At 49.7% G+C, this 26,706-nt stretch overlaps 4 protein-coding genes across 16 annotated transcripts; 2 read left to right on the top strand and 2 right to left on the bottom strand.

Moving 5' to 3' along the window:
• Positions 1–10,817, top strand: CENATAC (centrosomal AT-AC splicing factor). Its single transcript, XM_004052251.4, has 11 exons — positions 1–279; positions 392–555; positions 973–1,071; positions 5,931–5,997; positions 6,388–6,450; positions 7,104–7,168; positions 7,314–7,419; positions 8,400–8,430; positions 10,016–10,105; positions 10,331–10,463; positions 10,562–10,817. The coding sequence occupies exons 1-11, from the start codon at positions 160–162 to the stop codon at positions 10,620–10,622; spliced, it is 999 nt and encodes a 332-aa protein (XP_004052299.2). The 5' UTR covers positions 1–159; the 3' UTR covers positions 10,623–10,817.
• RPS25 (ribosomal protein S25) lies at positions 10,736–13,458 on the bottom strand. Its single transcript, XM_019036121.2, has 5 exons — positions 13,310–13,458; positions 12,986–13,081; positions 12,393–12,576; positions 10,865–10,963; positions 10,736–10,782 (listed from the first exon to the last, which is right to left on the bottom strand). Exons 1-4 carry the CDS (start codon positions 13,310–13,312, stop codon positions 10,869–10,871), a joined length of 378 nt encoding a protein of 125 aa, XP_018891666.1. The 5' UTR covers positions 13,313–13,458; the 3' UTR covers positions 10,736–10,782; positions 10,865–10,868.
• Positions 13,459–13,764: 306 nt separating this feature from the next.
• On the top strand, positions 13,765–18,686 carry TRAPPC4 (trafficking protein particle complex subunit 4). 3 transcript variants are annotated; one of them, XM_004052247.5, is made up of 5 exons: positions 13,765–14,006; positions 14,179–14,353; positions 15,189–15,292; positions 16,796–16,922; positions 18,333–18,686. In XM_004052247.5, exons 1-5 carry the CDS (start codon positions 13,832–13,834, stop codon positions 18,409–18,411), a joined length of 660 nt encoding a protein of 219 aa, XP_004052295.1. In that variant the 5' UTR covers positions 13,765–13,831; the 3' UTR covers positions 18,412–18,686. The 3 variants fall into 3 exon arrangements, with proteins under 3 accessions (XP_004052295.1, XP_055211052.1, XP_030872324.1); XM_031016464.3 differs by lacking the exons at positions 13,765–14,006; positions 14,179–14,353 and adding an exon at positions 14,356–14,460; XM_055355077.2 differs by lacking the exons at positions 13,765–14,006; positions 15,189–15,292 and having other exon boundaries at positions 14,180–14,353.
• A 676-nt stretch (positions 18,687–19,362) lies between these two features.
• SLC37A4 (solute carrier family 37 member 4) lies at positions 19,363–25,988 on the bottom strand. Of its 11 annotated transcripts, XM_063693592.1 has the most exons (11): positions 25,899–25,927; positions 25,193–25,785; positions 24,246–24,587; positions 23,204–23,436; positions 22,639–22,882; positions 21,944–22,102; positions 21,610–21,695; positions 20,974–21,087; positions 20,702–20,767; positions 20,201–20,339; positions 19,363–20,086 (listed from the first exon to the last, which is right to left on the bottom strand). In XM_063693592.1, the coding sequence occupies exons 3-11, from the start codon at positions 24,391–24,393 to the stop codon at positions 19,920–19,922; spliced, it is 1,356 nt and encodes a 451-aa protein (XP_063549662.1). In that variant the 5' UTR covers positions 24,394–24,587; positions 25,193–25,785; positions 25,899–25,927; the 3' UTR covers positions 19,363–19,919. The 11 variants fall into 11 exon arrangements, with proteins under 11 accessions (XP_063549662.1, XP_018891667.1, XP_063549664.1 ...); XM_019036122.3 differs by lacking the exon at positions 25,193–25,785 and having other exon boundaries at positions 25,899–25,988; XM_063693594.1 differs by lacking the exon at positions 20,702–20,767 and having other exon boundaries at positions 25,899–25,958.
• Between the last annotated feature and the right edge of the window lie 718 nt (positions 25,989–26,706).

Consider the following 26,706-nt stretch of genomic DNA (forward strand, 5'->3'; position numbering starts at 1 on the left):
GGAGTCTGCGCAGCCGCAGAAGGGCTTGCAGTGGCGCCTGCCGGGCGCTGAGGGCCGCGGGAGCCGCCGGGTTAGCCCCACCCCGAGGGGTCAGGGGTCAGAGGCCGCCGGATGGCGTAGGATCGGCCGCTGGTGGTGGTGATACCGGGTACCCGGGCTATGGCGCCGGCGCAGCGCTGCCCTCTGTGCCGCCAGACTTTCTTCTGTGGTCGCGGGCACGTTTACAGCCGCAAGCACCAGCGGCAGCTGAAGGAGGCTTTGGAGAGGCTCCTGCCCCAGGTGCGGAGGCAAGGCTAGAGATGGGATGGGAGTGCGGGGCAGGTCAGTGAAGGCCAGAGCGGGTGTGATTTGGGGGTCCCCCTCGGGGTTCTACTTGGCCTCTCTGCCGCAGGTGGAGGCGGCCCGCAAGGCCATCCGCGCCGCTCAGGTGGAGCGCTATGTGCCCGAACACGAGCGATGCTGCTGGTGCCTGTGCTGCGGCTGTGAGGTGCGGCAACACCTGAGCCATGGAAACCTGACGGTGCTGTACGGGGGGCTGCTGGAGCATCTGGCCAGGTGAGAGCCGAGCTAGGAGCCTGCTCCAGCACAGACGCATACATATACGGGAGGAGGGTTTGGGGTGGGTGAGAAAAAGGACGCTTTTGTGATTTGATCAAGAAGGATGGATTGAGTCACTTCACAGGTTTTGCCAGCCTTGTTAGGGTAGGGGTCGTATGCTGCCACGGTCCCAAGTGGTGCTGGTGGTCTGGCTGCGAGAGCCCGCTTGGTTACCGCCCCTAACCTCCCCTCAGATTCTCACAATTTTATGGGAAGAAGAGACACGAGATTTTGAAGAGATGGTAACAGTGTTCCTCTCTCAGCCGTGCCCCAGGCAGAAACCCAGATGTCAGTTTGCATTACAAACCTAATGCTTAATATCTGAGTAATATTTTATAATCTATAGCTGAGATTACTTATCCTCTCCATTTTCAGCCCAGAGCACAAGAAAGCAACCAACAAATTCTGGTGGGAGAACAAAGCTGAGGTCCAGATGAAAGAGAAGTTTGTGGTCACTCCCCAGGATTATGCGCGGTGAGTCACTGGTATTGAACGTGAAGTAGAAGAGTGAATTCTCTGGATCTTTGTCAGGTATGGGAGCTTACTCTATTAACTGGAAAGTTCAGGAGGGACTTCCGAAGAATCTGCTGTTTTCATAGCACTTCTTATTCTAGGTACTATATTGGACACAGAAATGTTAACAGTTCTTGAGGTTTAGTTGGGGGATAGGATTTAGCAAGTAAAGAACAATACTAAAAGTTGACTGTTATCAACTACTTAAATATGAGGCACAGAGAATACTAACGTTAGAAGAGGCTGTTTATAGTTTGTAAGAAACTGCTGCACAGCCAGTACCTACTTTTAATAGTTTTGGACTCTATTTTATTTTATCTTTTCTTTTGAGACAGAGTTTTGCTCTTTTAGCCCAGGCTGGAGTGCAATGGCACAATCTCAGCCCACTGCAACTTCAGCCTCCTGGATTCAAATGATTCTCCTGCCTCAGCCTCCCAAGTAGCTGGGATTACAGGCGCCCGCCACCATGCCTGGCTAATTTTTTGTATTTTTAGTAGAGACGGGGTTTCACCTTGTTAGCCAGGATGGTCTTGATCTCCTGACCTCGTGATCCGCCTGCCTCGGCCTCCCAAAGTCTGGGATTACAGGCGTAAGCCACCGTGCCCGGCCTAATTTTTGTATTTTTAGTAGAGACGGGGTTTCACCGTGTTGGCCAGGATGGTCTCGATCTCTTGACCTCGTGATCCACCCGCCTCGGCCTCCCAAAGTGCTGGGATTACAGGCGTGAGCCACTGCGCCTGGCTTAGTCCACCTATTTCTAATGTGACTGGGTCAGTCATCAACCTCTGTGATATGGTTTAGCTGTGTCCCCACCCAAAATTTTTTGACTGTAGTTCCCATAATTCCCACGTTGTGGGAGGGACCCAGTGGGAGATAACTGAATCATGGGGGCGTTTTCCCCCATGCTGTTCTCATGGTAATAAGTCTCACATGATCTGATGATTTTATAAGGGGTTTCCCCTTTCACTTGGTTTTCATTCTCTCTCGCCTGCCACCATGAGACATGCCTTTCACCTTCTGCTGTGATTGTAAGGCCTCCCCAGCCACATGGAACTGTGTGAGTCTATTAAACCTCTTTTTCTTTGTAAATTACCCAGTCTTGAGTATGTCTTTATCAACAGTGTGAAAATGGACTAATACACCCTGTCAACATCATCTCTGCTCCAGCGCTGCATCTTCAGGAGCCCAGGTTCCAGATAAATGAACTGTAGTGGCAGCCAGTGGCCAGGAGATACGGGCAACCTAAATATAGTTTTCTTTTCATTTCTTTTTTTTTGGAGACAGAGTCTCGCTCTGTCACCCAGGCTGGAATGCAATGACATGATCTTGGCTCACTGCAACCTCCGCCTCCCAGGTTCAAGTGATTCTCCTGCCTCAGCCTGCTAAGTAGCTGGGATTACAGGCACGCGCCACCATGCCCGGCTCATTTTTGTACTTTCAATAGAGATGGGGTTTCAGCATGTTGGTCAGGCTGGTCTCAAACTCCTGACCTCATGATCCGCCCACCTCGGCCTCCCAAAGTGCTGGGATTACAGATGTGAACCACCTAATCTGGCCTTTTTATTTATTTATTTATTTATTTATTTTGAGATGGAGTCTTGCTCTGTTGTCCAAGCTGGAGTGCCATGATACAATGACAGCTCACTACAGCCTCAACCTCCCAGGCTCAAGCAATCCTCCCACCCCAGCCTTCCAAGTATCTAGGGCTATAAGTGTGCACCATCACACCTGGCTATTTCCGTATTTTTTGTAGAGACAGGGTCGCTATGTTGCCTGAGCTGGTCTCAAACTCCTGGGCTCAAGCAGTCCTTCCACTTTGGCATCCCAAAGTGTTGAGATTACAGGCATGAGCCACTGTGCCCAGCCTAATTTTTACTTTTGAACCTTGTAAATTGTCAAACATACACACACAAGGCAATTCCAAGGTTTGGTTGTTTGACTGGTAAAGATAGGAGGCACTTTTAGATTTAGATGGTTTCTTACATAGACAGTGAAAAGAAAAGGAAGACCAAAGAGCCAGCTTCTCAGGTCCTTGTTTCATACACCAAAAAGGACAACACTGAAACAAAAAGGACTGGATGACCCCAGTGTGAGTTGTGGGATATTCTGTTGCTGGGGAATCAAATCTAGACTGTAGTAGCTAAGTAGCTTTTTTGTTGTTTTTAAATTTTACTTATTGAAGGGGTGGCCTGCCCCTCCACACCTGTGGGTATTTCTAGTCGGGTGGGATGAGAGACGGAGAAAAGAAATAAGACACAGAGACAAAGTATAAAGAAACAACAGTGGGTCCAGGGGACCGGTGCTCAGCACACCAAGGACCTGCACCGGCACCAGCCTCTGAGTTCCCTCAGTTTTTATTGATTATTATTTTTCATTATTTCAGCAAAAAGGAATGTAGTAGGACAACAGGGTGATAATAAGGAGAAGGTCAACAAATTACATGTGAGCAAAAGAATCTATATCATGATTAAGTTCAAGGGAAAGTACTATGCCTAGACGTGCATGTAGGCCAGACTTATGTTCCTCTCCACCCAAACATCTCAGTGGAGTAAAGACTACAAGGCAGTATTACTGTAAACATGTCTCGCCTCCCGCCACAGGGCAGCTTTTCTCCCATCTCAGAGTTGAACAAATGTACAGTCGGGTTTTACACCGAGACATTCAGTTCCCAGGGGCAAGCAGGAGATAGTGGCCTTCCTCCATCTCACCTGCAAGAGGCTTTCCTCTTTTACTAATCCACCTCAGCACAGACCCTTTACGGGTGTCGGGCTGGGGGACAGTCAGGTCTTTCTCATCCCACGAGGCCATATTTCAGACTATCACATGGGGAGAAACCTTGGACAATACCCCACTTTCAAGGGCAGAGGTCCCTGTGGCTTTCCACAGTGCATTGTGCCCCTGGTTTATTGAGACTAGAGAATGGCAATGACCTTTACCAGATGTACTGCTTGTAAGTATTTTGTTAACAAGGCACGTCCTACACAGCCCTAGGTCCCTTAAACCTTGATTTTATACAACACATGTTTTTGTGAGCTCCAAGTTGGGTCAAAGTGGCTGGGTCAAAGCTACAAATCAACAACATCTCAGCAAAGCAACTGTTTAAAGTACAGGTCTTTTTCAAAATGGAGTCTCTTATGTCTTTCCTTCCTACATAGACACAGTGACAGTCTGATCTCTCTTTCTTTTCCCTACAACTTATTATTTTTGAGACAGAGTCTTGCTCTGTCACTGGCCTGGAGTGCAGTGGCCCGATCTCGGCTCACTACAACCTCCACCTCCGAGGTTCAAGCAATTCTCCTGTCTCAGCCTCCCAAGTAGCTGGGATTACAGGCACCTGTCACCACATCTGGCTAATTTTTTGTATTTTTGTAGAGACAGGGTTCCACTATGTTGGCCAGGCTGGTCTTGAACTCCTGGCCTCTTGATCCACCCGTCTCGGCCTCCCAAAGTGCTGGGATTACAGGCGTGGGCCACACCACGCCTGGCTTAAATGATTTTTTAAAACTAAGTGGCTTAATATTCTGCAATTTTAATCTGAGAGGGGTGGGACAGAAAGCCCCATACCTCATCAGAACCTGGGAGTTGATGAGAAACCATTTGATGACAACCTCCTAGGGGAGATGGGGAGGGAAGTGGGAGATGGCCTCATAGCAGCTTCTGGCAGACCTCCCATCCTCGTGTTCCAGGAGGATTAAACAAGCCTTTCAGCCACACTTCGGTAAGGTGTGGCTCAAGCCATTGTCTCCTTGGATATATTCAAGGCTCTCAGGGAACACTGTTGATAGTGGTATTGGTATTATACTGAAACTTTGTGTTGAGAACCAGGGTTTTGAGAACCAGGGTTTTCACTATGGCAAAAGGAAGATACAAGTAAGGAATGGAGGCATTTGAATAGGGAGGTGACAGTACAAATTACTGATTTAAGGCCAGGCATAGTGGCTGATGCCTGTAATCCCAGTTCTTTGGGAGGCGAAGGCAGGAGAATTGCTTGAGCCCAGGAGTTCGAGACCAGCATGGGTGACATGGCAAAACCCTGTTTCTACAAAAAACACAAAAATTAGCCAGGCATAGTGGTGCAGTCCTGTAGTCCCACCTACTCAGGAAGCTAAGGCAGGAGGATCTCTTGAGCCTGGGAGCCTCTTGAGCAGAGGTTGCAGCGAGCTGAGGTTGTGCCACTGCACTCCAGCCTAGGCAACAGAGCGAACCTGTCTCAAAAAAAAGACAAAGAAATTTAGGACAGTATGCAAGATTTGGCCTGGATTCTTCTGAGGATGTGAAGTAATGGAAACAGTAAGACTGTTCCAGACTAGGGGAAGACTAGAGACCTAATAGCTGAATTCCATGTGATCTTTTGTTGGACTTTGGGATTGGAGGTGAGAGAAGGCATAATGCACGTTTTTGAGACGAGGGAAATGTGAATATAGCCTGTATGCCTACACTCAAGTCTGAAGACATATAAACCATGTCTATACTAACCAGCCAAATATTTGAACACTAAAAGGAAGAATTTTTTTAATGTGGTAATGGTATCATGGTTGTATAGAATGTTCCTCCTCTTGGGAGATGTGTGTTGAAAATAGGGTTTGACGTATAAACCTATATTTGTTTTGGCAAAAAGGACATGTGTCTGTACAAAAGAAGTGGAGCCAGTATGGCAAAATGTTTACCAGGACTCTGGGTGAGAGGTACATAGGTGCTTACTATACTGTTTTGTTTCTGAATTTGAAATTTCTCAAAATTAAAAAAATATCTACTGAGGAGCTTTTCGTTTTAACTGGTGGGGAATGGGTTCTGGGCGGTTTTGCCCCTTTTCTTTTTAGATTCAAGAAATCCATGGTGAAAGGTTTGGATTCCTATGAAGAAAAGGAGGATGAAGTGATCAAGGAGGTAAGTTAAAGTAGCAGTCCCTCACCCTTTTTGCACCAGGGGCTGGTTTCGTGGAAGACGGTTTTTCCACAGATGGACCCAGGCAGGGGATGGTTTCAGAATGAGACTGCTCCACCTCAGATCATCAGGCATTAGATTCTCATAAGGAGCACGCAACCTAGATACCTTGCATGCCCAGTTCACAATAGTGTTTGTGCTCCTATGAGAATGTAACACCACCACTGATCTGACAGGAGCTCAGGCGGCAGTGCTGTTGCAGCCTGCTTCCTGACAGGCCACAGACCAGTACTGGTCCACGCCTGGGGGTGGAGGGCCCAAGTTAAAGGAAAGGCCTCTGAAGAAACTGGCCCCCATGATCCTGTACCTGTCTAAGCAGCCTCTCTCCCACAGATGGCAGCTCAGATCCGTGAGGTGGAGCAGAGCCGACAGGAGGTGGTTCGGTCTGTCTTAGAGGTTGGTTTCCCTCGGAGGATCCAGACCAGTATCCAAATCCACTGATCCCTGGCATTCCCAGGTCCAGCATTTCATGGACTAGTGCTTCTTCTTCTTTTTTTTTTTGGAGACAGAGTTTCACTGTGTCACCCAGGCTGGAGTGCAGTGGCACGATCTCGGCTCACTGCAACCTCCACCTCCCAGGTTCAGGTTCAAGCGATTCTCCTGCCTCAGGCTCCCGAGTAGCTGGGATTACAGGTGCCGCCACCACGCCTGGCTAATTTTTATATTTTTAATAGAGATGGTGTTTCACCATGTTGGCCAGGCTGGTCTTGAACTCCTGACCTCAGGTGATCCACCCGCCTCAGCCTGCTGGGATTACAGGCATGAGCCACTGTGCCCGGCCATGAACCAGTGCTTCTAAGAGAACTCTGACTGCATTCTCATCTGCTTGGCTTGAATTCCCTTACCTGTGTGCCAGGGGGCAGGCCTAGTCAGTGAATATGTGGACAGGACTGGGAGGGAGGGAGGGAAGAGTCTGTAAAAGATGGGCAGTACCTTCCATATGCTAATTTGTTTCCTTCCTGTGATACTGGGGTCTGGAGGGTGGAGGCATGGCCTAGGCAGGCTCTTAAGCATCCCAGACACATTTATTTTTCCTGAATCAAACTCAGCCTCAGGCAGTGCCAGACCCAGAAGAGGGCTCTTCAGCACCTAGAAGCTGGAAAGGGATGAACAGGTAAGACTATTAGGGAATCTCTTGTTGGGAATTTGACATCTTAGAACATTCTGCAACCTTTTGGCTGGGAAATGGAAACAGATCTAATCTTTACCACCCTCATGGCTCAAGGACCTCATCTGGCAGCCTGGCTCATGTTTTTCAGCCAAGTAGCTTCCAGCTTACAGCAGCCCTCAAATTTGGACCTGCCACCAGCTCCAGAGCTTGACTGGATGGAGACAGGACCATCTCTGACATTCATTGGCCATCAGGTACAAAGGATAAGCAAGCCAGAAGAGGGCCAATGGTCCCTCAGGTCTCAGGACCCCTTTCTCCTGATTTTCTACCTATTCAAGCCACTGCTGCCTCCACTGCAGGCTTTTCCTTCTTCCTTCACTGTTCCCTAGTAGTGTTCTCAGACCTCTTCTCACTCTCCAAAGCGATCCTATTCACATGTATTGACACTTAGGAGTGCCAACTCCTAAATCTTGTCCTCTGTAGAACTCACAGTTCCAACTCAACACAGGACATTAAATATCCCACAGGCATCTGAAACTAACCCCCACCACTCCTGTATTTCCAATCACTAGATGCAGATCCTTTCCTTTTCCATCTCCCATATCCTGTCAACAAGCGATCAGTTTTAACCTGTCTGCCTCCATTCAGCCTTTGGGCAATTTCTACTCCCCCTTCAATCCTGCCTCACAAACAGAAAATCATTGTACCACTTATGATTTTACTCTACACTTCAGCTGTATTGTGTTGCTTCGGGCTTTTACAGTTGCCATTGTCTAAAACATGCTTTCCTTCCCTCATCACCTAAAGTTTACCTTCAACTGTTAGCTCAAATGTCACTTTTTCATAAAAGGCTTATCTGAACAGGTTATCTCTATTTCAAGTGGATGTAGCACCATGTAAAGTTGCAAATGTAATTTATGTAACTTGTGCTTAATGCTCTTCCCCAATTATGTGTATGCTGTGAGGGCAAGGTTTTGCTCCCCTGGCATGTAACAGCCACTCTACTTACAGACATCTCCACTGTTATGACTGTGAGCTTCCTGAGGACAGGGCTGTCATAGAGTGACTTACTGTGCTTTCAAAGTTTAACATCAGCTGGGGTGCAGAATTAGCATTGTGGCAGCAGTCACACCCACCTCTTTTAAAGTGTGCTTTGTCTATCGTTTCTAGGATTTTTTTTTTTTAATCATGCCTAGACTTTAACTAGCACTTTTTTTCCCATTTCCAACTACAGGATATACCAGGAGTTGGTAACATCCACTCAGGTAAGGTCCAGGGCAGTGTTTTTAAAACCCTGGGAGATTTTTTTTTTTTTTTTTTGAGATGGAGTCTTGTTCTGTCGCCAGGCTGGAGTGCAGTGGCGCAATCTCAGCTCGCTGCAACCTCTGCCTCTCAGGTTCAAGTGATTCTTCTGCCTCAGCCTCCCAAGTAGCTGGGGTTACAGGTGTGCACCACCACACCCAGCTAATTTTTATATTTTTAGTAGAGATGGGGTTTCACCATGTTGGCCTCGATCTCCTGACCTCATGATCCGCCCATCTGGGCCTCCCAAAGTGCTGGGATTACAGGTGTGAGCCACTGTGCCCAGACTTTTTTTTTTTTTTTAAATAAAGTTGGCCAAGATAAAGCATATGTATCTGGTAAAAGCCGTATATCCAGAATATATGAAGAACTGTCAACTTGATAAGGAAACAACCCAATAAAAGAATAATGTTCAACATTAGTCATTAGAGAAATGCAAATTAAAACCACAGTGAAATACCACTATATATGTATTGGAATGGCAGAAATTAAAGACTGATCATGCCAAGTGTTTGGCAATGTAGAAAAACCAAACCCTCATACACTGCTCTTAGAACGTAAACTGGTACAGTCACTTTGGAAAACAGTTCGGGATACACCTACCATATTATCCAACCGTTCCACCCCTAACTAGAGAAAAGAAAGCCTGTCTACATAGACTTGTACACAAATCTTCAGAACAGCTTCACTTGTAGCAGCTCCAAATTGGAAACAATTCAGATGTCTATCAACAGGCAAATGGATTAACAATGGAATAGTATTCCAGGATGAAGACAGAATTATTGATACGTATGACACAGATGAATCTCAGAAGTCCAGACCTGGCCGGCGTGGTGGCTCATGCCTGTAATCCCAGCACTTTGGGAGGCCAAGGCAGGCGGATCACGAGGTCAGGAGTTCAAGACCAGTCTGGCCAACATGGTGAAACCCCATCTCTACTAAAAATTCAAAAATTAGCTGGGCATTGCGGCGCGCGCCTGTAATCCCAGCTACTTGGGAGGCTGAGGCAGAATTGTTTGAACCGAGACCCGGGAGGCGGAGGTTGCAGTGAGCTGAGATTGTGTCCAGCCTGGATTAGAGCGAGACTCCTCTCAAAAAAACAAAAAGCCAGACCCCACCTCAATGTCCACACACAGAAAATCCTAAAAAATACAAACCAATAAAGCAACTGAAAGATCACTGATTGCCTGGACAGGAAAATATTTTAATGGGGGCAGTGATACTTACAGGGGGATGTTTGGGGTCTAGATTGTAATGGCTTCGCTCAAAAGTCACCAAATTTAAGTGTGTATCGTTTATGTCAGTTATGCCTCAAAGCCATTTTAAAATGACTATCACATATGGGGTATGTTGCTTTAAATTAGCCTAGGGCCTTCTAAAGCTCCAGAATTCCTGGGCATTTCTAGCTCTTAATGAGAAATTCCTGGGCATTTCTTTTAGACATTTCTAGCTCTTAATGAGGAGAGGTAAGCTAACAGCTAGGACATGTTTCACAATAGCCTGAAGACTTAAAAAAAAAAAAAAAAAAGCCTTAATTTTTTTTTTCAGGTGCCACACCTCCCTGGATGATCCAAGATGAAGAATACATTGCTGGGAACCAAGAAATAGGACCATCCTATGAAGAATTTCTTAAAGAAAGTAAGTAAACTAATTCAAGAGAGGATCGTCTAAATCTTCACACTCAAAAATGGTTTCCTTGCCTGTGTGTGGTGGCTCATGGCTGTAATCCTAGCATTTTTGGAGGCTGAGGTGGGAGGGTCACTTGAGCCCAGAAGTTTGAAAACATCCTGGACAACATAGTGAGACCCCATCTCTATATTCTTCAATAAAGAAAAATAAAAAAGTTTCCCTATCATTGCACAGAGGAAAAACAGAAGTTGAAAAAACTCCCCCCAGACCGAGTTGGGGCCAACTTTGATCACAGCTCCAGGACCAGTGCAGGCTGGCTGCCCTCTTTTGGCCGCGTCTGGAATAATGGACGCCGCTGGCAGTCCAGGTATGTGTGTTCAGTGCCGGGTCTCCAACCTACCCATCCAACCTCCTTTTTGGAGATGTCACCCTTCATCATCGTGTTAACCCTTTATTTCCTTTCAGACATCAATTCAAAACTGAAGCTGCAGCAATGAAGAAGCAGTCACATACAGAAAAAAGCTAATCATGCTCTCTACCAACTACCATGAGGCTAAAAGCAAAGTCAACAAACCCCTATTATACTTTCCACCAAATTCTTTATCATTGTCTTTCTTAGGAAACAGACATACTCATTGATTTGATTTAATAAAGTTTTATTTTTCCAAATGTACAGCTGGTTGGACCTGTAAAAAAAAATTAAAAGAATCAGAACCATAAAGCTTTGTATCTACCTCCTACACCATGAGCCCACACATTCCTACCCACCTATTCATGCATCTTCACCAGCAGCTGGAGCATCTCCACCCTTGGTATTTCTGGTGTAAATTACTTGAGCTCTGTGCTTTGAAACCAGTTTGATAAGTCCTAGGGGGAGAGAATAGCACGATGAGATGCTTAATAGATGCTACAATAGAAACTAGTAAGGTTTTTGGCTGGGCGCAGTGGCTCATGCTTATAATCCCACTGCTTTGGGAGGTGGAGGCGGGCAGATAGCTTGAGGTAAGGAGTTGCACACCAGCCTGGCCAACATGGTGAAACCCCATCTCTACCAAAAATACAAAAATTAGCTGGGCATGGTGGCACATGCTTGTAATCCCAGCTACTTGGGAAGCTGAGGTGTGAGGACCACCTGAACCCAGGAATTGGTGGTTGCACTGAGCCAAGACTGCCCCTCCGCACTCCAACCTGGGCAACAGAGTGAGACTCTAGTAAGGTTTGTTTTGGCCGGGTGCAGTGGCTCATGCCTGTAATCCCAGCACTTTGGACAAGTGGATCTCTTAAGCCCAGGAGACCAGCCTGGGCAACATGGCAAAACCGCATCTCTATTTAAAGAAAAGGAAAACAAAACGACAGAGTTCTCTCAGAGGTGCCCAGAATGGTCTTAAAATTCCTTGGCTCAAATGATCCTCCTGCTTTGGCCTCCCAAGTAGCTAGAAATACAAGGGTACCACCCACCTGGCTCCAGAATTGCTTAATCTGACGTTCGGTAACAGAGAATCCTAGCTTTTAACGATCATCTATCCTTACTTTTCCTTTAAATTAGGGGCCCATTATCTTCCACCCCGCCCCCCTTTCTGAGACAGTCTTTTGCTCTGTCACTAAGGCTGGAGTGCAGTGGTGTCATCTCGGCTCACTGCCACCTCCATCTCCTGGGTTCAAGGGATCCTCATGCCTCAGCATCCTGAGTAGCTGGGATTACAGACGTGTGCCCCCACGTCCAGCTAACTTTCAATAGAGCAGGTTTTCACCATATTGGCCAGGCTGGTCTTTAACTCCTGACCTCCGGTGATTCACCCACCTTGGCCTCCCAAAGTGCTAGAATTACAGACGTTCAGTCACTATAGTTAGCTGAGCCTTATTATTGTGGAATTATGGTAATCAGACCATACTACTGAATAGACCGTACTAAATTTCTGGTTTTAAAATTTAATACATCAACAAAATATTTACCATAAAGGTTTTAAACATTTTCAAAGTTGTTTCAAAATAGTAACCTAATTATTTCAAAAATGGTTGTCCCTGTAATTCTATGCATCCATTTACTTGAAACATAAAAGATCCTTGGGCTTCACTAAACTGCCACAGGGTCCACGGCACAGAAGTGGCTAAGAACCCTGAGAATTCATCTCAGGAGTAAGACGTCAGAATTACATTACTAACAGCCAATGGTCAAGCCATGCTTTTTTTTTTTTTTTTTTTTTAATTCTGCTTTTCCAGCAAAACCACTGAAGATGCTTAACATGGTCAAGACAATTTAACCTACAAAAACACACATGTAGGATACACCCCTCACCTTTACTAAGGAGCTCCTGAAGGGCTGCCCTGGCCAGGGAGCCTCGAATCTTCAGTCTCTCAGAGACCACAGCTGGGGTTATAAGTTTATAGTTGGGAACTTCCTTACAGAGTTTGTCATAGGTAGCTTTGTCAAACAAGACTAAGTTATTGAGCTTGTCCCGAACTTTGCCTTTGGACCACTTCTGCTCACCAAAACAAAACAGAAACAAGTTAGTATTTCTGGCAGAAGCACCCTTTCCCTCTCGAGTAATCTGCGTCAGAGAAATCTGTTCCACCGTTATCAAAGATAAATTACACATTACTAAAAAAAAAAACAAAAACGCCGACACGTTTTTGGCCTTCAGAACAGGGGCCGAGCCCCACTAGATCAGTTAAAAATAACACAGCAGGCACAGCGGCAGACACTTCGCACAACAGACTCAATTTCATGATCCTAATGGGAAAAAGAACGAGTGGTGACGGGAAGATAAACTCTCACATTTTGACTCTAGAAATCTACACCTGAAAAACCACTTACTATACAAGTTACATATTACTAGAAGGTTACGAGAGGGTTACCCCTAGTCTCTCTCAGAAAGATCTTATTTCTACCTTCTTTTTGGCCTTGCCCCCGGATTTGTTCACTGGGTCTTTGTCTTTCTTGGCCGACTTTCCAGCGTCCTTCTTCTTCTTGTCGTCCTTGGGCGGCTGTAGGAGGGCAGCGGGAATGCAACCAGATCCTCAAATAGCGCCAAAGTCCCCTAATACTGCGCCCCCAGCCCCCGCAAACTCCACCACCACAGCACATGGGCGAAGCAATAACCGCGCCCGCCCTGCAACCGAGGCCGGCAGGCCAAGGAGCGCTCCCGCCGAAGGCTCTCCCCACTGAGTCCTCAAACCCAAGAACCCCGGCGACTTCACATCCCTGAAGCTTACCATTGCGAAGCTCGGAGAGTAGCAACAGACACCACAGCCTCGCCAAGATGTCGGACTAAAAGGAAGCGCTGCTCAGAAACGGGCCCAAAAACCACCGTCCTCTGTGAGTACTTCCGGGGCAAGAGGCGGAGCCAGGCAGAGGAAGTCCCACGGCGAAGCGCTCGCCCTCTAGCCTGAGGCGGAAGACAGGAAGCGGATTCTAGTTTCCAAGCCGCACCGCGTAAATACTGCCGGAGTCTGCGCTAGTTGTGACGCAGTACTATAGCACTGTTTTCCTGCACTGATAAACGAAAAGCAATCCACCAGGTCTCGGCAGCTAACTTTCCGGCACTACTTATGCCCAAGCGTGTAGCTCCCAGTGCGCACGTACCGCAGGTAGCTGCATGCAGGGCGCGGGAGGAGGAGGAGAAGAAGGAGGAGGAGGTGGCTGGGGTGGGGCCGGCGGCAAGTGCTGTGATGCGGTTCCGGGGAGGGGCCGTCGGGTAGAGGCTGAATACCAGTTTCCGAGCGGCAGCGGCAGCGATGGCGATTTTTAGTGTGTATGTGGTGAACAAAGCTGGCGGCTTGATTTACCAGTTGGACAGCTACGCGCCACGGGCTGAGGCTGAGAAAACTTTCAGTTACCCGCTGGATCTGCTGCTCAAGCTACACGATGAGCGTGTGTTGGTTGCTTTCGGCCAGCGGGACGGCATCCGAGGTGGGCTAGGCTCGGGCCCGTGGCGGGTGCGGGGGTGGGAGGGCCCCAGTGCTGTAGAAGTGGGCTGGTTGTAGGTGCGGGGTTGGGGGAAAAGGGGTGGTGTGGGGTCCCTTGTACCCTCGGCGGAATCCCGGGGCTGCAGCTTCGCTGACCGTTAGCTTCACCTCTGCAGTGGGTCATGCAGTGCTGGCCATCAATGGCATGGACGTGAATGGCAGGTACACGGCCGACGGGAAAGAGGTGCTGGAGTATCTGGGTAACCCTGCTAATTACCCGGTGTCCATTCGATTTGGCCGGCCCCGCCTCACTTCTAATGAGAAGCTCATGCTGGCCTCCATGTTCCACTCGTAAGTCCCCCGTCTCCTGAACGGCAGCGCTTGTAATTTGTCTACCTTTTCTTAAATCGTCGTTCTGGTGTTATGAAAAACGCAACCGATCCAGATCTAGATTTTAGGTAATAATGGCAGTGGTGTCATCTTTTTTTGCTGGGTGGGGAGGGGCCGCGGAGTTACCCAGGCTGGAGTGCAGTGGCGGGATCTCGGCTCACTGCAGCCTCTGCCTCCCAGGTTCAAGCGATTCTCCTGCCTCAGCCTCCCGAGTAGCTGGGATTACAGGCGCGTGCCACCACGACCAGCTAATTTTTGTATTTTTAGTAGAGAGGGGTTTTGCCATGTTGGCCAGGCTGGTCTCAAACTCCTGACCTCAGGTGATCCACCTGCCTCGGCTTCCCAAAGTGCTGGGATTACAGGAGTGAGCCACCGCGCCCGGCCGAGGTGTCATCTTACTTAAAGTCAACTTCTCTTCTCTGAACCTTAGTTTCTTCATATTTAAAGAAAGCCAGTTTAACTAAATGACCTTTAAAAATCTTTTTCTGCTCTCAATTGTGGTATCAGATGTGCCAGCCTTTGCTTAAACACAAGCTTAGTAAGTGTGGCACATATTCCTAGAGTATTCATTTTACCCAAAGTTTTAGATGTAAAATGTCTTGTAACAAAGTATGAATGTAAAATATTCACAGAATTTAAATGAACTTAGAAATTTTGACACTACTGCCAGACAGTTCACACTACTTCTCCTGACTGTCCCCGGCTGTAATGTGAACTCCTCAGCAAATAGGGACACTTCAGTGGAAGTTTGAGAAGCACTCCTTCCTTAGAGCAACTTTGCCTCCTTTACATATAGGCTCTTTGCCATCGGCTCCCAGCTGTCTCCTGAACAGGGAAGCTCAGGCATTGAGATGCTGGAGACAGACACATTCAAATTGCACTGCTACCAGACACTGACAGGTATGCATCTCCACGGAGGCCAGAGGAGTGTGATGGAGAAGGTGGGGAAGAGACACTGATAAGTTTGCATCTCCAGGTGGGCCAGAGGAGTGTGGTGGAGAAGGTGGGAGGAGGGGGTTGACCAAAGACACCTTTGGTAAGCAAGAAGAGGGGGTGTGCTTTTCCTGGCACAATTCTTTTTTTTTTTTTAAATGTTTCACTCTTGTTGCCCAGGCTGGAATGCAGTGGCATGATCCGCCCCCTGGGTTCAAGCGATTCTCCTGCCTCAGGCTCCCAAATAGCTGGGATTACAGGCATGTGTCACCACACCCGGCTAATTTTTCTGTTTTTATTAGAGATGGTGTTTCTCCATATTGGTCATGGTGGTCTCAAACTCCCGACCGCAGGTGATTGCCCGCCTCCCAAAGTGTTGGGATTACAGGCGTGAGCCACTGCACCCGGCCCACAGTTCTTTTTTTTTTTTTTTTTTGAGATGGAGTTTCACTCTGCCACTCAGGCTGGAGTGCAGTGGCATGATCTTGGCTCACTGCAGCCCACCTCCTGGGTTCAAGCAATTCTCCTGCCTCAGCCTCCCAAGTAGCTGAGACTACAGATGCCCGCCACCACACCCAGCTAATTTTTTGTGGGGTTTGTTTTGTCTTGTTTTGAGATGGAGTATTGCTCTGTCACCCAGGCTAGAGTGCAGTGGCGTGATGTTGGCTCACTGCAGCCTCCACTACCCGGGTTCAAGCAATTCTCCTGCCTCAGCCTCCTGAGTAGCTGGGATTACAGGCATCCGCCACACACCCAGCTAATTTTTGTATTTTTTAGGAGAGATGGGGTTTCACCATGTTGGCCAGGCTGGTCTCGAACTCCTGACCTCAGGTGATCCACCTGCCTCTGCCTCCCACAGTGCTGGGATTACAGGCATGAGCCACCGCGCCCGGCCTTCCTGGCACAATTTTATAGACACATCTGTTTGTTTGTTTGTTTTGTGAATACAAAACCAATATTTAATCTGAAACTGATTTTGTCCATGCCACCCAGCATGTTCAGCACAGGTTATCTTGTGTTCAGATAAAACTCACCTTAATGCTATTTCCTGTTGCGTGTACTTTGGAAGGTGTTAAGTGTTTTTCCAAAATGAAATTTGAAAGCCAAATGGAGATGACCTTTGGATTGCAAGTGTCATTGCTTCACCCCCTTTATTTATTGAAAACTGCCTGAGTTTGTCCCCTGCCTGGCAATGTTTCTGCTGAGGGACTCCAAAACTGTTAGTAAGTGGCAGAGCTAGAACTCAAAGCCTGGTCTTAATCAGGTGGGTGACATAATAAAGTTACTTCACTTCTCTGGTCTCATCGGTAGATTCAAAGTCTTGCCTTTCCTGCATTATGTGGTAAAAAGAATAAAATTAAAATAGGCTTATAAAAGTGTTTTGCAAAATTGAAAGTGCTGTACAAATACAGGATGACACTATTTGCTCCAGTGTCTACACTTTGGTAACCATTCTTGGTCTCTCTCCAGGGATCAAGTTTGTGGTTCTAGCAGATCCTAGGCAAGCTGGAATAGATTCTCTTCTCCGAAAGATTTATGAGATTTACTCAGACTTTGCCCTCAAGAATCCATTCTATTCCTTAGAAATGCCCATCAGGTAAGTGGCCCCACTTCCCAGATACTGTTTAAAGCCTCCTTGCCCCTCCCTGTTTGCTCTGTCCAAAGTTAGTTGAAGCATAGTAGAGTATTACTTTTTTTGTTTGTTTTTGAGACAGAGTTTCACTCTTGTTGCCCAGGCTGGAGTGCAATGGTGCGATCTTGGCTCGCTGTAACCTCTGCCTCCCGGGTTGAAGCGATTCTCCTGGCTCAGCCTCCTGAGTAGCTGGGATTACATGCATGTGCCACCACGCCTGCTGCTAATTTCATATTTTTAGTAAAGACAAGGTTTCACCACGTTGGTCAGGCTGGTCTCAAACTCCCAGCCTCAGGTGATCCACCCGCCTTGGCCTCCCACAGTGCTGGGATTACAGGCGTGAGCCACTGCGCCTGGCCGAGTATTACTTTTAAGTAAGACAAAAGGACAGGCCGTTGGCTCACGTGTGTAATCTCAGCACTTTCGAAGACGGAGAGGGTAGGATCACTTCAGCCCAGGAGTTTGAGATCAGCCTGGACAACATAGAACCCCATCTTTACAAAAAAAAAAAATTAGCCTGGTGTGGTGGCGGACACCTGTAGTGCCAGCTATTAAGGAAGCTGAGGCGGGAGGATTGCTTAAACCTGGAAGGTCAAGGCAGCAGTGAACCATGCTCGTGCCACTGCATTCCAGCCTGGGCAACAGAACAAGACCGTGTCTCTAAATAAATAAGACAACAGTAGCTGGGTGCAGTGGCTCACGCCTGTAATCCCAGCACTTTGGCAGGCTGAGGCGGGCAGATCACTTGAGGTCAGGAGTTTAAGACCAGCCTGGTCAACATGGTGAAACCCCATCTCTGCTAAAAATACTGAAAATACAAAAATTAGCCGGGTGTGGTCGTGTGCACCTGCAATCCCAGCTACTCAGGAGGCTGAGGCAAGAGAATCGCTTCAATCTGGGAGGCAGAGGTTGCAGTGAGCTGAGATTGTGCCACTGATTCCAGCCTGGGTGACTAGAGAAAACAGACTTTCCTTGGTGTTTATGTCATTTTTGTTTGTTTGTTTGTGGGTTTGTTTGTTTGTTTGTTTGTTTGAGACTGAGTTTCACTCTTAACCACCCAGGCTGGAATGCAATGGTGCCATCACGGCTCACCGCAACCTTTGCCTTCCGGGTTCAGGCTATTCTTTTGTCTCAGCCTCTGGAGTAGCTGGGATTACAGGCACCTGCCACCATGCCCGGCTAATTTTTGTATTTTTAGTAGAGACAGGTTTTCACCGTATTGGCCAGGCTAGGCTAGTCTCAAAGTCCTGACCTCAGCTGATCCGCCCACCTCGGCCTTCCATGATATATGTTCTTCAAGCAGTTTCCCCTGGCTTAAGTGGGGAGAAAGCCTCAGGCCTCACACTTTTTTTCCTCACTCTGGGCCCGGCTTAGGTGTGAGCTCTTTGACCAGAACCTGAAGCTAGCTCTGGAGGTGGCAGAGAAGGCTGGAACTTTTGGACCTGGGTCATAGGCTGAACCTGTTATGGACCCCCAAATTCTGAGAGTTCCTGCAACAAGAATACTGCTGTTGACACTCCAGTGGAAATCCCAGCAGCCTTGTTAGTGCACTTGAAAGTGGGAGAATGCTGACCCTGATGACTTGTACTGATTCCTGAGCCTTAACACTGTGCTCTTTCCTTCTGTATATACCATGGTCTTACTTTCCAACTCTGTACAGATTTATTTATGGAGGAGCTAGGTCCATAAATGTTGTAATAAATATTCCTTTTATCTTGGTGTTTGCAATCTGTCTTAATCGATGGTTTTGGGGAAAAGATACAGGAAGTGAGTCAAAAATGGTTAGAGAATTCTGGGAAGATGATTATGTGCTAGTAAAAAACATAACAAATATGTGTTCATTAAATAAATGAACATAAGATTTTGAAGCATGAGCATTGGATCTAGTCCCAGAATTGCTGATTTCCTGGGGTCCTGGGGTGGTGGCAGCAGTGGTGGTGGCTGTTATGATGATGATGATGATGGAACATATTTCAAGCACTTACAGCCAGGCATTCCTGCTTTACCTCACTTGATCTTCACCCTAACTCCAGGGGGTACATTCTGTTACAGATAAGAGATTTAGCAGACTTTCTGCCTCAAAGTTTCCAAGCTAGTTACTGACAGTCTGGGTTTGAACCAGGCTTTCTGGCTACACACTCAGTAAACCACTGTTACACTTCTTCCCTCCATCAACTTATTTAATCTGTCCACAACCCAATAGCTTTATCTCTAAAATAATCATTGAACTATTCAATGTTCAGGTGAAGGCAGAGGCGGCATGAGTTTTAAAGGAGTCCATCTACACTTCAGCTTCCCCATTCCAGGGAAATGAAGTCTTCCCATTTTGGGGTGGAAAGAGCAGGTATTGACAATATTTCCCAAGGAAGCTGTCTCACTTTGAAAAAATGAATCACTGACAGTGTTCAGTATCAAATCTAGTTTTAATCTTCTATAACAAGTCACCTTTTCTTCCCACCTATATCCAACTGCGCCTAGTGGTACAGTGAGAATGATGGCCTCCTCTCTTTCCCTGGAGTCTGAGGTATTGGCAACAGCAGTCGCCCCACTGCTGAGAGGACTTAGGGCCCAGCAGAAGTCAAGGGTCATTAGTGCCCTGCAGCTGCAGGGATAGCCTCACTTCAGGTGGGGATGGGGCAGGATGCGGGCAGGACAGGGCCTAGGAAAAGAAGAAGGGTACAGGAGCCTTCTTGACTGCAGAAGTTTCCTGTTTGTCTGAAGGCAGGAAAGAGGAGCTAACGGAGTCTAAGGCCAAAGGTTATCTTTTAAATAGAGCATAGGATCAGGGAGCTGGGACCTCACTAGCCACTAGTAACTTCCAGCACCACCCGGGTGAGAGAAAAGGCGCAGAAATGGACAGTGAAAGGTTCAGGGCTAGCCAGGCAGGCCCCTCCTTTTCTCCCCACAGAGCGTGCAGGGGGAAGGCCACCGTGGGATGGTGCTCCGGAACCTGGACTCTCTTCACTCAGCCTTCTTGGACACTCGGCCCATCTTGGTGCAGATGTTTCGTAGGAGGAAGAAGGCAGCTGTGCTGGCTGCACAAATCACTTCAGCCACCCAGAAGGCTGTGCTCCAACTGTAGTGCTTGGCAATGGTGCTGAAGGGCAGCCCAGCCAGAAAGCCGCCCACTGTCAGGGGGAAAGGGAAGAACCTAAGCCAGTGGTGCTAGCTCCAGCTTCTCACTGGTCTATATGCAAAGCATGGGTGGGGGTGAGGGAGAGACTCTAGAAGGTAACACTTACCATTGGCCATGAGTCCCACAATGGCGTGGGAGGTGCCACACAAGTTGGGAGGGGCACTCTCGTTGGCTATGACTCCAAACAGGGCAATGGGGCCATACGAGGAGAAACCAAATACAGCTCCCAATACCAGGATCCAGAGCTGCCAAGGGCAGAGTGGAGTGGCATTCAGAGTCAGAAAGCCGACCTGCCTACCCACCCCTGCCAAAGCAAGAAGAAGGCTTGGTCCCCAGGAACAAACAGTAGTCATAAAGGGACAGTAAGTAAGTGATTCTTTTCCTTCCACTCCCCAACACAACTGACAATACAGAGCTAGAGTAGTAGATGCCACATTGAGCAAACCCAGGGACCTAGGTGGGCAAGGAAAGGAGGTACAGAAGTCATCCCTCTGAGCTAGAGGCTGTCCTCAGGATTTACACAAACTGGATTGGCTAGGGGTAAGGCAGAAGGGTAGGACAAAGGTGAGACAGACCAGGAGAAAAACCAGAGATATCTTTAAGGCACCTCATGCTCTGTAAAGCCTGTGAGCTCCGCGAGAGGGTGAAGAGCCAGAGTCCAGAAAGCAACATCCTAGAGGAGCACAGGGAAGAAAAAACCAGGCCCAGAGTGGAGGAGGAGAACCCAGACACAGAGGAGCGGTCCAATCAGAACTGAAAAGGGTATCTGAGAGGCGAAGAAAAGATTGGCCCAGGCTGAAGCCAGGAGAGGGAGACAGAGTCAGTGGCCCTTGCCTTCTCTCCTTGTGCCCTGCCGTGAGCCAGGCCTTTCTTAATTACCTTGGGGGAGTCACTGGTCACTGTTACCCGGAAGAGGTACATGGACACTGTCATGCCAGCCATCATGAACAGCAACAGGCCATGGCGAGGGTTCCCGTAGTTGGACAGTCCCGCCTATGGATACAGTCCCGGCAATGTCACGTCCTCAGAACAGGGCAGAGAACACCCACCCCTGGACTCTGATACAGCAGGGCCTCTGCTGACATGTCTTTGGCAATCCCACCACAGTTCTTGGCCCTGGGCAGCTCTGGGAGGCCCTGGAACCTGCTTATTACATTCTGAGGCCAAACTCTACAACATCCCCTCCTCCCCCGTCAGGCAGGACTAGGACACGTGCTGGGGAGGGCACCTAGTCTGTTCCCAGCCCATTTTCCTGGGGCTGTGGAGAAACCTACAACTAAGCTAAGAAATATTCTGGCTGTCCTTCACATCAGTTAAAACTCTCCCCAAGAGCCTTACCTCCACAACCGTAGGAAAGCTAAGACCAGCCCGGAATCATTCCCTCTTCACCCGGTCTAAACCAGCAGATGCCAACCTGCCTGTGCCCTGGGACTCCCATCTCTCCAGTGCCTGTCCCAGCCACGCTGTGAAGACTGAAAGGAACCCTTCTCCTTCCTGTCCCTTCTGCCCGCTCACCTTTGCCATGGCCCGGTCTGACAGGTAGCCAGCTGCGATGCTGCCTACAAGGCCCCCAACTTCCAGGGCACTCATGTAGGAGCTACCTGCAGTGGGGAGTTGTGGTGGGAAGAGGGAAGGGAAGGGTGGGAGGGTGTTACACACTGGGGTTGTCCCACAATGGCTTAAACCTGGAAAGGTACAGGGTTCCCATGGGTGACTGGCCATAGCTGCCTGAGTAGCGCCCGGCCTCAAGGAACGAATGAAGAGGATAAATGGAAGCAAGGCCTGAATTTGCATCCCCTGCATTGGTTCCTGCTCCTTATGCCCACCCTTGTCCCCATGCTCATCTTACCTACAAGGGCTGACTGTCCTTTCTCCTGGATAAGGAAGAACTGGCCCCAGTCAGTACAGCAGGTCTTTACTCCAAACACCACAAGGTAACCAGTGGAGAGCACCCACAGGTAAGGGGACAGCAGCAGCTCTTGTAGGGTGCTCTCCTCCTTCAAGGAGCCTGGAGGTGGGAAAAGGCTGGGCGTCAGGCTCTGCCCTGACTGCTCTCCCCAACCTGAGCCCCCAACATTCATTAACCAGCCACAGGGGCAGAGTCCATCTGCACAGCCAGGATCAGCATGAAGGGTATTCCCTCACCCCACTGCTCTCCTCTCCCCCTCTCCGCTGCAAGGTCAATGAATGAAAGAGAAACAGGACCAGGGAGGACCAAGCCACTTAAGGACCAAGCTCAATGAATGAAAGACAAACAGGACCAAGCCACTAAAGCTCATGATTCTATCTATCCAGGACAGGGAAGTCTGTGCTATTGTGAGGAAGGGCCAGAAAATAACGAGTCACAGCACTTGTTGGCTCTGCCACTTGTCCAGTAGTTAACTGCCTCTTGGGATGGATTTGTGTTTACTACCCATGCAGCCTACATTACCACCTCTTCCCCCACATCCACTGACTAGCACAGGACCGGGCAAACGCCTAGTCTTCAACAAAAATCTGCCTGCTAAATGAGGGCCCCAGTGGTCGGTTTGGGTGGGGGCTCACCCTTCTTGCCCTTAGAGGGCATGGGGTCCAGGTTGCGGAGTCCAACATCAGCAGGTTCATCGTGGATGAGCAGGAGACAGAGGAAGGAGACAACCACACACAGTGCCCCAGACAGGGCCAGCGTGCTGCGCCAGCTGTAGCTCTGGGCGAGGACGGTTGCCAGGATAGGGCCCAGCCCTCCAGCCAGGTTCATGCTGGTTGACAGAATGGCCCACCAAGTGCCAAACTGAGATGGCTCAAACCACTGTGGGGCAGAGGGCGACACGTAGGTGTCCAGCCTACTGCCCATGTTGAGGGTGGGGTCAGATGGGGGAGCCCCAGAAGCTCACATTACAGGGAAGAGGGAGAGGGCGCTTCTGTTTGGCAGGGCAGTTTCCTCCTCTGCCACCTGATCCCACCACTCTCAGCCTCCTAAAATATCTTGACAAGCAATAGGAGATGGCCAGGAACTGCTCAGGAACCTGCTCTGGGTTGGGTGTGGAGGTGGTGGGTAAGAAAGGGCGCTCCCACATGCTCTTTAGGCATCCTCTATGACAATCCAAACAGGCTCTTTGGAAGCACTCACCTTCCGCAGGACCTTCCCACATGGGGGCCAGCCCAGCCCCTGGGCCAGGCCATTAAGGAACCAGAGGGCAGCAAAGACAGGTACTGTGGAGCTCCAGGAAAAGAATATGTTGAGCAGGCCAACCAGGAGCAGCCCAGAAGAGAAGAGCCAGCGAGCACTCATCTGGTCAGACAGCACCCCACTGACAAACTTGCTGATAGCATAAGCTGCCGACTGGCTGCTGGTGATGAACCCTGCAGGGGAGGGGAGCAGGGAACATTACACTTAGGGGTTAGGGACCAGGGGAGAAACACAGGAGCAATGAAAGAAGGCATGGGGTCAGGTGTGTAGGGGTGCCCAGTGGGGTGAGACAGGTTACTTCCCAGAGGAACAGGAGGAGCCTGTGCTGCAATCTGACACTCATGGGGCCCTACTACTTCGGCCACTTCTCCTGCCTCACCATCAGCACTAGCCCCAGACTGACCCATGATTCTCAGCTACAGTTGTCAGGGAACAAAAAGGGAGCAGGACATGGCAGTTCCCCCTCCCTGGGATTCGCATACGGGATTTCCCACCTCACCCTGGATGCCAGTCCCGGGCCTCTAGCAGTTCTGTTGCTCCACCACCCAACATGGGGCAAAGGGCTCAGGATTGGAGTCAGGGACCTTGTCCCTCCTGAAGGGTAGCATGCCAGGCCACATGAAGTCGTTGTGCCAACTTTTTAGTTCCCAGTGCTCACAGTGTCAGTAGCCAGCACTCACCCTGAAGCCTCCACATGCACCCACACAGGTGTGAAAACCATGCTCAGAAACCCCTCAAACACTCTCGGAATAAACAGTGCCTCCAGGGGCATGCACACACACATCAAATAAGCAGCCCTCCTTAGCCCCGCATGCACCCACGTCCATGGATCTCAGAGCTTCTTTATCTGGCATATGCAGACTGGCCCCTGGCCTCTACTGTGCAGACACTCCACCCACACGACATGCCTGTACACAAACACCCAGTGTGTCTGGCTGGTTCTGTGTCCCCAGGTCCACCATCCTGCTGTTTCAGGGCTCACCCAAATCATCCTTGTCCAAAGGGATCTCTTCCACCAATGATGGCATGACAAAGGAGAAGGTCTTGCGATTGAAGTAATACAGGCTGTAGCCCCCAAACATGGCTGAGAAGATCACAGTGCGATAATAGCCATAGCCCTGGGCTGCCATGGTAGAAAAGAGCAGGCCCTACCAGCCAAGACGCACAGCCTCTGACCACAGTTCCTGCTTGCCGCTCTCACAGTTCCCAGATCTGCTGAGTTGGGTTTTTTCTGCTCCCTCCTCCACCCAGCCTTCCAGGCTCCCTTTATAGCCGCCTCTGGACAATCATTAAGCCTGGGGAGGCTCCTAGGGGACCCAGTGTCCTGAGGGAGACAAGAAAACAAGAGATTACTGAGCGCCAAACTGTAGGGGGTGGAGGAGGTCCCAGAAGGAGGCATGCCTGTGAGCCAGGCCAGCACCCTGTGTCCCCAGGATTTCTGCCTTTACCTCCTCTATCATGTCTGCTTGCCTGTGAAACCAGCTTTGATTAAAGGTTCAACCTAATTACTTTTGTCTGCATGAGCCCAGGGGAGGCAGGGGTGGGATGAGCAGAGATGCCCTCTCTAGCCCTGCTCCCTCAGTCACAGAACCTTCTCATTCATTCACGGAAGGTTTATTAACTTACTAGTTGACAGGCACTGCACTTGGCACTATTAGTTTCTACACCCACTCACCACCACCCCACCAAAACACAAAGTCAGACACATACCCCGGCTACCCCACTTCTAAGCCTTCTAGAGAGGGCCTCAATCCGTGGAACTCTCAATCCTTAGCACATAATAGATTTAATTGTTTCCTACAGTTGCCCCTTGTAATTCTATGCAAGGGGGACCTCCCCAGTTCAGGTCCCACGGTGTCACACAGAAAGCCCCGCTAAGGGCTGAGGTCCTGATGGGGCCCCACAGAGCTACCTCTGGGTCCCCATTACCCTGCGACGTCAGTCTGGGCTTCCTTCGGGCTAGCTGGGGGCTGCAGGGTCTGGTTTCCAACCTGTGGGACGTTGGCAGGGGCCGCAAGCAGAAGGACTGGGCAGCTCGTGGGCGGGAAGGTGCCCCGGCGGGCTTCCGGCTGCAGGGCACAACCGTCCCGCCCAGGGCCCCGGCAACATGCCCCGGCTTTTCCGCTCAATTGGGAAAGCAACTGGAGCAGAAGGCGTAGGCGCACGCGGAGCGGGCGACCGCACGTATTCTCCCGGAGGCCCCGCGCTTCTGGCACCCAGAGGCTCAGCCTGGTAGGGGAGGGCCAGGCGGCGGGCGGGGGAGGAGGAGAGGCGGCGGGCGGGGGAGGAGGAGAGGCGGCGGGAGGCGGAGAAGAGGCGGCGGGCTCGTGGCACCTGCCCAGCCCCATGGGTCCTCACGCTACCCAGGACACGCTACTGTGCGGCTGGGAACCACGGGGGCCGGGGGTGCAGGAGCTGGAGATGTGCGGAGACCACAGGACTGGCGCGATAGAAAGGGGTCTCGTGCTGGTGGTCAGGGACAGCGCCTCGGTGGCCCCAAGACCCATGAATTGTCTCTGGAACTGCAGGAACAGCTCCGGGTCGTATCGGAAGTTGGGGTTCGCCAACAATGGCTCCCCAAGACCTGAGATCCCCGCCCTCAGGTGACTCCCCTCCCCCGCATACCGCCTCCTACCTGAACAGAGGCGGGAGCCCGAATAGGACGGGGCGGGGCAAGCGAAGGCTGCGCATGCGCGGCGGGCGGGGGCGTGGTCTTCGCCTGCTGCTTCGCTTGCCGGCCAGTGGAGTTCCCCGCCCCACATGCCGGGGACGTCGACTTACTCCCTCCCGCTGGTCACGCTGCTCCTTGAACGAACGAGCATAGCGCCCCTTAGGGGCTGGGCACGGCATGTCCAATTCTTAAGTGGTTGCATTCAACAAACCAGTTTTTAGTGAGTGCCCTCCTCTACAAAACACACCGAACACTAAGGTGATAATCATTGTTCCCAAGCTGCTCACAGTCTGGGAAAGGTGTTGTAGGAAAACACAGTATTTTCTTTTTTTCTTTTTTTTTTTTTTTTGAGACAGACTCGCTCTGTCGCCCAGGCTGGAGTGCAGTGGCGCGATTTCGGCTCACTGCAAGCTCCTCCTCCCGGGTTCACACCATTCTCCTGCCTCAGCCTCCCGAGTAGCTGGGACTACGGGCGCCCACCACCACGCCCGTATAATTTTTTGTATTTTTAGTAGAGACGGGGTTTCACCGTGTTTGCCAGGATGGTCTCGATCTCCTGACCTCGTGATCTGCTCACCTCGGCCTCCCAAAGTGCTGGGATTACAGGCGTGAGCCACCGCGCCCAGCCCACAATTTGGAATTTTAACTTGTGGTTAGATTGTTGGGGACAGAGACGGGGCCCGGAGTAAATATCAAATTCTAGTCCTAGACCCACAGCATTCTAACTGTATGACCTTGGTTAATCTCTATGAGCTCCCGTTTCCTACCAGCC

Source organism: Gorilla gorilla, chromosome 9, assembly GCF_029281585.2.
Source record: "Gorilla gorilla gorilla isolate KB3781 chromosome 9, NHGRI_mGorGor1-v2.1_pri, whole genome shotgun sequence".
Lineage (NCBI taxonomy): Eukaryota > Metazoa > Chordata > Mammalia > Primates > Hominidae > Gorilla > Gorilla gorilla.